The sequence below is a fragment of the Crocodylus siamensis genome, chromosome 1, assembly GCF_052110815.1.
Source record: "Crocodylus siamensis isolate JL-2025a chromosome 1, ASM5211081v1, whole genome shotgun sequence".
In the NCBI taxonomy this organism is placed as follows: Eukaryota; Metazoa; Chordata; order Crocodylia; family Crocodylidae; genus Crocodylus; species Crocodylus siamensis.
Window position 1 is genome coordinate 386468360 of NC_143395.1, and position 12183 is coordinate 386480542.

The 12183-nt window shown below is 38.7% G+C and overlaps 1 protein-coding gene across 2 annotated transcripts in view; it reads right to left on the reverse strand.

The window, feature by feature from the left end:
* Positions 1 to 7252: 7252 nt before the first annotated feature.
* ZMYM2 (zinc finger MYM-type containing 2) overlaps positions 7253 to 12183 on the reverse strand; it is a 104860-nt gene continuing 99929 nt past the window's right edge. For both annotated transcript variants that reach the window (XM_090029263.1, XM_090029254.1), the window contains one exon: positions 7253 to 10071. In XM_090029263.1, coding sequence (XP_089885389.1) covers positions 9879 to 10071 — 193 coding nt within the window. In that variant the 3' untranslated portion in view covers positions 7253 to 9878. The remainder of the gene's footprint in view (positions 10072 to 12183) is intronic.

Sequence of the window (12183 nt, forward strand, 5' to 3'; positions counted from 1 at the left end):
CAACCAGGGGGCAGGGCACTTGTCAAGGAACAGGGACACCCTTGTGGCCCTCAACAGCTCACCAGAATTTGTTAAGTGGCCCTCCAGCTGAAATAATTGCCTACCCCTGGTCTAAGAGGTAGATAGTCTTTCCTCTGAAATGCTTGGAATGGCTTCCATTAGACAGTGAGTAGTTGAATCAAAGGTGATATCCTGTGACACTGACGATCAACAAATGAAAAAGGCATCCTACCCATTATACCAAGTGTAGTTAGCCTCCTTGCATTTACTGCTGCAAAGTAATTTTGGGCTATGTACTCAAAGTAATAGGTCTCCAAGTAGGCGCAGACATTCATTTGGCTCATGAGAGCATTTCCAGCAGCATTTCTGTAGCCTTGAACAGAGGTTATAGCAAACAAACAACAAGAATGCACTTTTTATAGAAAACAATGAATAAATCCTGGCCAGTGATTTAAATCATCATTTAAATTGGTTTAAGTCAAATCCACCCTGTAAATCCTAATCTAGCTCTGAAATATGCTATGGAAAATAACATTTGAGAGTGGAACTATAAAGCTTATTAGGATTTTCATTGTTCTAAGAAAGAGGGGAGGAATGAAGTCATGAAATCTGCTATGTGTAGCAAGTTCATAGCTGAAAAGAGACAACATTGAATTAGGTTGATCAACAATGAAAGTAAAAAACATTTTTCTCCTCCAGAGTCAGGGTTGAACACTGGCTTTATGGAGCAAAGGCAGAGTCTACTTGTCAGTGTCACTCCCCCTGTTTCCTGCTCAGGCAAAAGCTAGAGACTGCTGAACCCAAAAGCTGCTGCCAATTCAGCAGCAGCTGTGACAGGGTTATCGATCACAACATTTGGCTGCAGCAGACTCTGCTTCTCTTGCCTGTGATCGGTAGCCAGCCAGCCCCTGGCAGCCCCATCACTTAACACATTCTAATTTTGGATGGCTGATTTTTGGGGAAAAGATTTGTGTGGCATGGGAGTAAACATATTCATCAGAGAAGAGAAATCACCATGGTTCAGCTTAATCCACTGCAACTTTTTTTGCCCACCTGTCCCTACTCCTTTGCTTTCACATTCTTTTGTCTACAGGAGATGGTGGATATTCCACCCTAGGATGTAGATGGTTTGCAGTGCCTCATGTGGCTTAATAGTCCAATCCAAGATTTGCATGATCTGTGGAAGTGGTTACAAATGTATATGTCATGGTTGGGTGGCTTGGGAGCTGCTTGCTTCCTATAGACTCTTTTCTCTTCAAGCTATTGGGAGTCAATTTCTGTTGTGGACTTTGATGCCCTGGTGGAGATGATGACATCACTTATCCTGATCACTTCGCCAAGGTTTCCCATTGGTCAGGATCAATTCCAAATGCCTTCATGTCTCACTTGCATCCATCTTTGTAGCGAAGCTTGGGACATCCTGTTGTTCTTGTTCCTTCTGATAGTTCTCCATATAGCATACCTTTGGGCATGTGTCCATCTTCTGATCTCCTCAGATGACCTAGCCAGTGCAGTCGTCTGTTTAAGTAGGGCTGTCACACTTGGTAAATTTGCCTTTTGAAGAACCTCTGCATTGGTAACTTTTATCCTGACATTTGATGTTGAGTATGTGGCATAAACAGCACAGGTGGAAGCTGTTCAACCTTTTCTCCTGATGTGCATAAACTGTCCATATTTCCCTACCATAGATGAATGGTGAGTACACAAGTCTTGTACACTAGCATTTTGATCTTGAGGGTAATCTTTGAGTTGTCCCATGCTCTTTTAGTTAGTCTGCTGAAGGTGATGGCAAAGGTGATGGCAACCTTTCTGATGTGAACATTAAGTTCTTCATCCCATGAGAGGTTAGTGGTCACTGTAGACCCAAGGTAGCCAAACTTTTGGACTACTGCTAACTGGTTCTCATTAAGGATAATTGATGGATCTTGTGGAACCCCCTGTCCTACTACAACTTTTTTCTTTATGGTGGTGAGAACAAATGCCTGGCAAGCTCTTGAGAGGCATCCATGAATTGTAGTAGGGCTTCGTTATGGGCTATAAGAGCAGCATCACTAGCGAATAGAAGCTTCCTGATAAGCACCTTTCTAACTTTAGTCTTTGCCTTGACAGGTTGTCGAGTTTCCCATCCGATCTTGTGTGGAAGTACACTCCACCTTCTATGTTTTTAAATGTGCAATTCAGGAGTACCGAGAAGATTCCAAAGAGTGTGGGGGCAAGAACACATCTTTGCTTCACTCCGCTTTGCACCTTGAAGCTGTCCAAAGTGGTCCCATCAAACTGAACAGTTACTTTCATGTTGTCGTGGAAGGAACGTATAAGACTTAACAGGATTGGTGGGCATCCTATTTTTTCTAGGACAGCAAACAAACCTGCTCTACTGATGGTGTCAAATACTTTGGTTAGATCCACAAAGGCAATGTACAATAGTTGGTTTTCCTCTCTGCACTTTTCTTGAAGTTGATGCAGGGAAAATATCATCTTCCAGCCCTGAATCTGTACTGAGATTCAGGATAGATATGACTTACCAGCTGTTGTAGGTGCCAAGATTACCTTGTGAAAGCTTTTTCTGCTATGCTTAGTAGTGAGATGCCTCTGTGGTTGTTGCAGTTGCCCTTATCTCCTTTATTTTTATACAGAGTGACATGTGTCATGCATACCTTGTGGTACCTCTCCCTCTTTCCAGCATTGGAGTAGCAGCTGATGAAGATATGGTAGTAGGCTTCCTTTCCTGCATCTGACAATTTTGTGTGAAACAATCTTTTCCAGGAGTCTTGCCACTTGATAATGAATCAATGGCCTTGCTTAGTTATTTTATAGTGGGCTCCGCATCCAACTCTGGCATGACCTGTAAAGTTAGTATTTGGTCCAGCGATTTAGTGGTGATGTTTCTTTCTTGTGAGTATAGCTCTGAGTAGTGCTCAACCCAGTGAGACATCTACATGCTTCTATCTGTAATGGCCACACTGCACAATGTGAGAAGGGCAACCTTGTTGATAGTGGGGCCTAGAGCTTTTTTCAGACCATCATACATGACTTTCAGGTTTCCTGTGTCTGAGGCTGTTTGCATCTCATCACCAAGCTTAATCCAGTATGATTTGCACAGCACCTGGCTGCTCTCTGTACCTCGTTTTTTGCATGAAGTCTCACTTTGGTGCCCTCTGTTGGCTTCCTATTGTATTCCAGACAGGCTGTGTTCTTGATGTTGATAAGAAGTAATAGTTCTTCTGCATTTTCTTCAAACCAGTCCTTATTGGATGGTCTTTTTTCCTCAAAATGTAACTTTAGCTGTTTCGTAGACTGTAGTTCTTAAATCTTCCCAATTTTCCTCATCTTCTCTGGTAGTGACTTCCCAAACATGCTCAGTCCAAAAGCCTTTGCAAACTCTTGGCACTTCCTCTGGTTCTTGGCGCTTCCTTTGGTATTAGAGGTGTTGATCTTAGGCTTGCTCCTAGGTTTTGCTCTATGTAGCTTCTTGGCTGTAATCTTCACTTTGCTAATGATCAGGGAGCAGTCATTGTCACAATCGGCACTGTAGAACACATGGGTCTTCTGCATTGAAGGTAGATTTTTCCTCCTGACAATAACAAGATCTAGTTGGTGCTAGTGGCCTCATCATGGATGTTGCCATGACACTTTGTGGTGATCTTTTCCAGCTAAATATGAATTGGTAATACACAATTGGTTCTGAGTGCAGAATTCAAGAAGTTGTTGGCTGCTTTCATTCATCTTGCTGATAACAAAATGTCCTGAGCAATCTGCTCATGAGCAAACTGGCCAAGAGTTGTGTGTGCCAACTCTTCCACTGAAGTCTCCAAGGAGGAATAGTTGCTCAGTTGATGGTAGTCCTGTGACAACTTGGGGCAGTGTTGTAACACTATTCTTCTCCTAGGGCTGGAGTTGAGTGTCGGCGCATAAGCCTTACCCCTAAATTAGTGGAAATTAAAATGAAGAAGCTTACTCCCAAATGGAACATGGTTAAGTGATCTTTTAGACCTTGATATGTTGCAGAATAGGAATGGACAGATGAAACAGCTAAAATGGAACTTCTGACATATTTACAAGTAGCAAGCTCCTCTCCTTCTCATGACAGCATAATTCTTCTTCTATGTTTTCTAAGGAAAAAAAGATTACCATTGCTGTCTCTTTGCAGTCAATTATCATAGCCTGCTACCTGCAGAAGAACAGTATTGGGAACACAAAGCTATACCTGCCATGCCTAGGCAGACTTTGAGGCCTGCAAACACTCCTGCAAAGAATCTAAATCTTTGAGATCACCTTTTTACTTTGTGAACCAACACCTAGAAAATGCAACTCCAAGTACAAGAACACAGAAATCAGACAAAGTGCTTGAAATACTCCCTAGCCTCCTCAACAGTGCCCCGATAGTATCATTGCATCCTAACCAACTAGAATTCTGCATATACTAGTGAACCACTAGGATGTTAGTGACTGTGTTGGATAGATGCTACTGACAGGACATTCTAGTTAATTCCCAAATCCAATGATTGCTGGATGTAGTAATATGGTGGTTAGTAAACAGTAGACTATATAATCTATTAATTCTAGCATCTGAAATTTCACTGGCTGTTCAAGATGGATGCAACTACCTTTGCTGCCTAGTCTCATTTTCCACTTACCCATCTGCCTATGTCCACCAATGACAGCTGCAACACCCAACCTGTCTCTTCTAACAATCAGCCTGTATATATCCCTACAACTGCTATATCATCTTGAGTTTCATTCAAATCACTGCTAAATCTCACTTTTTATTTTATCTCAAAGAATCAAATAACTAAAAATAACATTCAGTTGTTATTTCACTTTATTTAAGTAATAAGTAAAATCATCACCCTAAGTCATTTCCCCCCCATCCCTTCTTTTTAATCAACTAATTAGCCTCACTTGCCTCATAATTCATTTCAAACTTTTCTAGGTAGGGATCGCAAACTAGAACACCTCTGGTGGTCAACAGGCTCTTAGCGCAAGAGGAGGCCCATCATGGAAACTGATACAGTACCCCTGTTCTTTCTATATTAGTTAGAGCCGCCTGTAACTGTTTATAACTACTACATATAGTTTAGGACAAGTTAATTATTTCAAGTTTCAAAATGCTGTTCGACTTCTCACAGCCTCCAGAGATTCTGTACCAGCAAAGGATAAGAAAACGCAGATAGAACCCTACCCACCTTCCCTCCCTGCCCTCCACTAAACGGGGAGTCTCCATAAGGCAGTTTCATTTCCCTGTGCTTTGCCTAGGCAAAACATGGCTTTTATATTGCATGATTTTGAGGTCGAAAGATGCTGTAGGAACTACTATATTCTATCTAAACAGACTAGGCAAGGTAACAAACTTAGGAACAGCCAAATTGCATCAGACGCAAGAGCTGTCTAAGTCCAATATTTGATCTCAAAATGGCCAGAACCAGATGCTTCAGAAGGGAGAGCAGATTTGGGATGATTATCTCTGTGCGAGGGTCTCATAATCCCAAAAGGGAGTGGCTCAAAATGTGAAGGAAGAGGTTAAATATCCCTTGAAATTATTTTTGTTGGAATGTGTTATTTAAAAAGGCTGCATTTTGTTTTCTGTATGTGTGTGCAATCGCTCATTGGATCTTGCTAAATTTTTGGCCTTGACATGTGGCAGTGACCTCCACAGTCTAATTATACATGGTGTGGAAAAAGTACTTTGTTTTAGAAGTTTTGAATTTGCCATTTAATTTTGTTGCAGGTACCCCGTGTTTTTGAGTTACAGAAAGTAAAACAGAAGCTTCCAACCTACTATCTCTATACCGTTCATTTTCTTTAATAAAATTGATTAAAGGTGTAATAGACAAAATAAATTTTATTTAAGAAATAGAAAATTAGATCAAAGTTAATAAAGATGGAATAGGCAAAGGCAGTTAAATATTCTTAAACAGAAAAAAATCAAAAATGGGGAAAGGGAGCATTAGAATAGGCAAGAGTTATTATAAAAATTTAAAAAAAAAATATATATACAGGCAAACTGGAACTGAAATGTGCCTATCACTGCTCTGCTTGGATGCTCTTTCCCCCACTTCAGACATACCAGGTGCCTTTTTCTAGACCAAGAACACTTAAAGCAGGGATCATGTTTCCACATGTGTTTGTACACAACCTTGCACAACAGAACTTCTAGGCATTATGGTAATACAAATATTATTGCATATTAGGGTTTTTTTTTATCTTATAAATCCTTCTGGATTATTTTTTAGATGATGTAGTTACCTATATACTTACCACTTTTTGCCCAGTTAAAAGTTAAAAATGCACAATAAAGACTTGCATCTTTAGCCAATTGTTACAAAATGCCAGGATTTACTCTAAAATTAACTTTATTATTATTCCCGCAAAATAACTACATTTAAAAGTTCACAGATAAAAAGACTACTTGGGCTTTGGCTTCAAGTATACCTATATTTTTCATTTAAGCTATATTTCTTATGTATGCTCACTAGTGCCACTACTCTGAAGGCTTGTCTACACATGTCACTGTAGCAATGCGCTACAGCAACACAGCATTTGTGGGTGTCTACATGGGATCAGCAGTTACTTCACTGTAGCGATGTGCTCCCATGGTATAGTGCACTGCTACGGCAAAGTAGCCGCTAGAAATAACTGTGCGCTACACATATAGCACAGTACGGGCTGTTACTGTGCTATGATTTAGTACTTCCAAAAGGAAGTACAAAATCATGGTGCAACAGCAATGTTGCCATAGCGTCACATGTAGATGTGCCTGGATTTTCTTAATACCTTCAAGTGCTATTCCTTCCCTCCTCCCTCTCCCCCCGACCTTTTATTCAAAATAAAAGTTTTTAGACTTCTCTAGGCAGAAATTACTCAGAATTCACTGAGAGATTAAGGGAAGTGACAGAATAGTTATATTTTGGCCAGAATATATTACCAGCAGTCTCTGCAGGGTCAAAACAGACAAGACCGTACAGGAAGCCAGATCCCAAGCTACATTTGTAATGCAAGCTGTTTCAGTTAACATTAATGCCTAACACAGCCAAAATACCTCTTCACATTTCCCTCTAACTATTCACAAGGTGGGGGCTTCAGGTGAGGCAGATTACTACTAATATGCACACTTAACCTAAAAGCCCTCCATATCACAAGGCAGCAATACATTTTCCTGCAAAATAGTTCTTCAAGTAATGTCTTGGCACATTTAAGAATTAAACTAGAAACAAGCTTTAAGAAGAAAAAAATATTTGCCCTGAACTCCTAGTTATTACAAAATTGCATTTATTTTTTTTTTCAGAACTAAGGCCTTTTATTGCATTTTGCATCATCATTAAAATTTAGAAATACCATATATACATTGTACTTTAGTGCATCTCATGTACTTTACTGCATCTCAACAGCTAACAATGTTTGATCTAAAACACACTAAACACTTGAAAAACATTATTGCTAATGATGGAATAGCTCCATCTTCTGGAATAACAGTTATTTTCTCACCAGCCATATTTATATTTACCAAAACTTGGATCTAGACTTTAAAACTTATTTTAAAGCTAACTTGGGATTGTTTTTAAAGGGCAATGGAGAAACTGGGGAAGAGAATGTGAATGATTCGAGTCATACTGTGATTTCTAATATATTTCGGAGTGCATCCATTACTTCTTAATTAGAGAGAAAAATGAAGTCAGTGTCCAGCATGCCATATTAACACCAAGGGATAGCTGTAATCTTGATTTTGAGAGCACTAAAGTTAAAGTCTGATTCAGAAAAACATTTAAAGCTTTACTTAGTCCATGCAGGTAAATGCAGTCCTAATTAGGGATGGGCTTACACGTACTCTTCATAAATAGCAATACGAAACTGCCAATTCAGGAAACACTTAGAGCATGTGTTTAAGTTTAATACTATACTTAAAACACCTGATTATCTTTAGATAAGGAAAATCATCTCCTCTGAGTTGTATGGAACTAAGTGGAACTTGCTCTCATCCTTAAGGTTAATCATGTACTTAAATATTAGTTGTACTACAACACATTAGTGCTCAAGTCAGAAATACTGAAATTGCAAAATAAACTTCAAGAATTCTCACAGTCCAATAACTTGGCTATCTCAGGGACATTTTATATGGCTGTTGTATGAAAACCCACATACTACTTAACGTTTTAGCTTTTTCTAGAAAAAAAGAATAAAGTTTTTATGAGCTCTAGCAGCTCTCGAGTTCTGAAAGCAAAGAGAGAATTAAAGATGGCCAATAATACAGACTACTCTGTGAAACATTACTTCATTTTGCAGGCAATAATGTAACTGCATTATTTTGGGGCATAAAGGAAAAATGAAAAATGTACATAGCCAATCTGGCACTGAATTAGTGGTATATCTAAGGCTAATCCATATTTATGGACAGAACAGAGTAGCAGAAATTTAAATAAACTTCCTTAATAAAACAAATCACTTGTAGCTTTACTTCTGTATGTAGAAATATGAATCTAAATGTGCATTTCTCTATACTAAGAAAAATAAGAAAACAGTCATGCAATCTTCGCAAGAAATTAATCCTACGCTGGTAATGCATATAAAAAGTTCCCCCGCTTATCTCATTTATAGTTGATTCCTACTGTTAGATACTTAAACTCCTTATGAATGCCACACTGAAGACTTCTTTATGGAAGAATGTTGTGCTATGATGTCTTGAGTACAACAGGATAATTACTGAATTAATCACCATACAGCCTGCATGAGGCAAACAAGGTCAGGGAATAAACAAACCTTTAGCAGCTAAACACATACATCTGGAAATGAGATTCACCTACATAAAATGACCCCGCTGAAAAAAATGTTGAACAAATAAAAGTTTTTCTTTTTTAAATTATCTTATGACTTTTTGTAACTTCATGTATCTTATGGCTTTTTAATGGAGGCATTATTCTTCCAATCCATAATCAAGTATTAACTGTATTTAAAGTACAGAAAAGCAAGGACTAACAGAAGTTAAGAATTTAGTATACTGTATTACTTGATGTACTACTGCATTAACATACCTTTTACTAAGGTTATGAAGGACAGACTTACACTAATATGAGGTACCAGCTTTTATGGTTGGGCAAAATAAATATGAAAAAGAATTATAGCATTGCCATCAGACATTTTTACAAAATAAATGTCTAGATGATCACATGCTTTAAGCTTATACTCACTTTTAATATATATTTTATTTGTAGGGGCAATTGAGAGAGTCACAAATAAGGAAAGGACACTAACGTTTTAATAAGGGCAACAAAAAAGTTGTTTTCACCAGTATAGAGTCACATTACAGTACACCAATATTGACAGCATTCTCTTTTGTCTATTTTTGGTACATAAGATGGAGTCTCTCTACAGAACCTTATAAGGCTTTAGTAACTAAAAAGTAAAAAACCTATTAGTTTACAATTTATTTAAAAATTCTGAAAGACACAGCAAGTTCTAAACTTTAGTAGTGCTACCCATACACAACCATCTGGTTTAAGAACCCAGTAAAAGAGCTCCCTTTCAAGGAAGCTTGCAACAGTAGAGCTGTGCAATATGGATGTTTCTTACTACAAGAAAAAAAACTACACATGGCACATTCTCATTCATATTTTGCAATGTAAAAAGTTACAAACATACCTAATCAAATAAATAATAAAAAATGAATCTGAATGTGTTCGTTAAGTATCCTAAAACCACTACGTAGAATAATGGCAACTTTCACTCACAGATTATTTACATGGTAATACCCAGTTCAGGGTACACTGCTATAAAATTCATAAAACAAAGGGTAAACTTGAAATGTTTTCCATAATAAAGGTCTAGCAGCATGACTATATCTAATGCTGTTTTTTTTTCCTTGACTGTTTTGGAAGGGATTTTTTTTAATCTATGTCTTCATCCAGTTCATAATTGTCTTTATCATAAATATCTTTTACTAAAAGAACCCGTACGAGCATATTTTCCAAAGTGTTGCGGTCCAGTGAAGTCGAACTGTACCAAACAGGACTATCTGAGGAGACGGAGCAATCTGGTTGCAAATAGAACACGTCCATTCTCTGATTAAGATTCTGTGGGCTTAAAAAAAAAGTTAGAAGAGTTAAGTTTCACACAACTCATTACATTCTTCCTTTTTCAACATCCCGTGCGTACCCAACTCCAGTGCATATTAGGAGCTGGGGGTTAAAGTGGGAAAAGTGTAGTTTTGTAGAAAAGTGTAGAAGGTTAAAGTGTAGTATGAAAATAGATTCCAACTATAGCAGGCTGCAGGCCTTCTAAGGTCTAGTATTCCTCTATAAATGAAATACCATACTATTTTTAAAAGTATGCAAGGAAGTATAAATAAAGTAAAAAACCCGCAAAACAACTCTTCCCTCCAATTTCACTCTAAGGGCTGCCTGGCACAGGCCTTTTCTCAATTAGCTTCAGGTTCTCTATTTGCATCTTTTTTCTTCCATGAGATGGCTACAGGTATCAGAGTTTCTTTTCACATTCCTCAGTGCTGGATATTGGCTGCAGCCAAGGCTGGAGATTTTGACTAGGGTGAACCGATGCTCCTACCAGAGCTCAAACCCAGAGGTTCCTGGCTGGAGGGTGCTGTCCCACTGCTCAGGATCAGAGCAACTGTCACATTTGGGGTCACAAAGGAGTTTTACTCCAATGTCAGATCAGCAAGGACTGTGGGGGTTTTTTACTTCCCTCTGTAGCTGGGGGGCAAGGCCCTCTTCCTTGGATCCCCTTCAGCAGCAGTGGGACATTGACTATATCTGCGTTCCTGTCTCCTTGCTTTACCTGTAGCAGATTCGGGAATTCCTGGTGTTTTTAGGCAATGTGCCTTGTAGCTGTGGGACAGGGCTGATTGTGTAGTTTTAGGAATAGGTTATACAAGCACTTCTATGAGATGGTTTAGACAGGGAGGTTCCTGCCTTGAGCAGGGGGTTGGACTAGATCAGTTGGAGCCAACATTTCTGGCAGGCATGCCACGAAGTAGGCCTACACCCTCCCTGAGTGCCGCTCTGATCTGCTTCCTCTGCCTAATCTGCTGTTTTGCTTCCTTCCCTGCCCAATCTGCTTCTCAGCTTCCTGCCCTATCTGCCATTGTGTTTCTTGTCCTCTTCCCTGATCTGCTGTACCACTTGAGGGATGCAAACCCCTGTACTAGGTGATCTTTTGAGGTCCCTATCAGCTTTACTTTTCTGATTTGTAATTTCTTGCTAAGCTACATACATCTGAAACTTGGGGCTGCTGTGGCTCAGATGTGTAAGCCAGTGGAGAAGATTCTGAAAACAAAGTTACCCTTTCAGTTTACAGATGACTGTCAGCAAACCAGCTTTCACTACTATATTTCCTGTCACACCAAATACTAAATCAGGAGCCAAATCAGGAACCAAATTTTTTGCTTTGAATTATCTAGGTTTTTTGGTTTGCTTTCTAAAAATGTACACTTGTAAACTGTAGGCGTTGGCCAACAGTTCTCACAGCCATAGGAATGAACTGTTCTTCCTATGTGCAGGTCAGGTTGGGATTTGACTTGTTAAATTTGGGTTTTGAAACATAAGGGCCTCCACTTAAAAAGTTGAGGGAAAAGGTTTATATAAAATATTTTTAAGTGTTGGAGATTTTAATATTTTGACTCTATGATGGACGTCTGTTATAAGATACTGGTCCTTCACTAAATTTTAAATAGGACTACTTTAGAAGCATTTATATTTTTAACAGGAAATAGTGCTTTGTGCTCCCTCTGTGTTAACTACACACCTGGCGAAGAGTTAGTGGCAGTGATCTTAGTGTGATGGCAAACATATTTGTCATAGGGAAGAGTAATTAAGTATTTGAAAATAGGCAGTTTGCACCAACAGGGCAGTGCAAGAGAAATAGGCAAAGACAATTGTCCATTTCTAAGTGATAGGATTGGGGAAATAGCCATTTTTCACTATTGTAAAAGTATCCCAAAATTATTATTTGAATCATGTCTAGCCAAACAATGTGAACTTGAAACCTACTGCATAAGCCTTCAATAAATGAGAAAAAGGCTCACATTTTAGAAAATTACTGTATAACATTTTGGCTTAGAATAGTTATAGCTAATTTATTCAAACTCACCCTTGTAAACTGCAAGTGCTCGCATAATACACCTTTCCATTAAGTTGTCGGGTGCATGCTAATGATCAAAGATTTTTATGTAAGAAT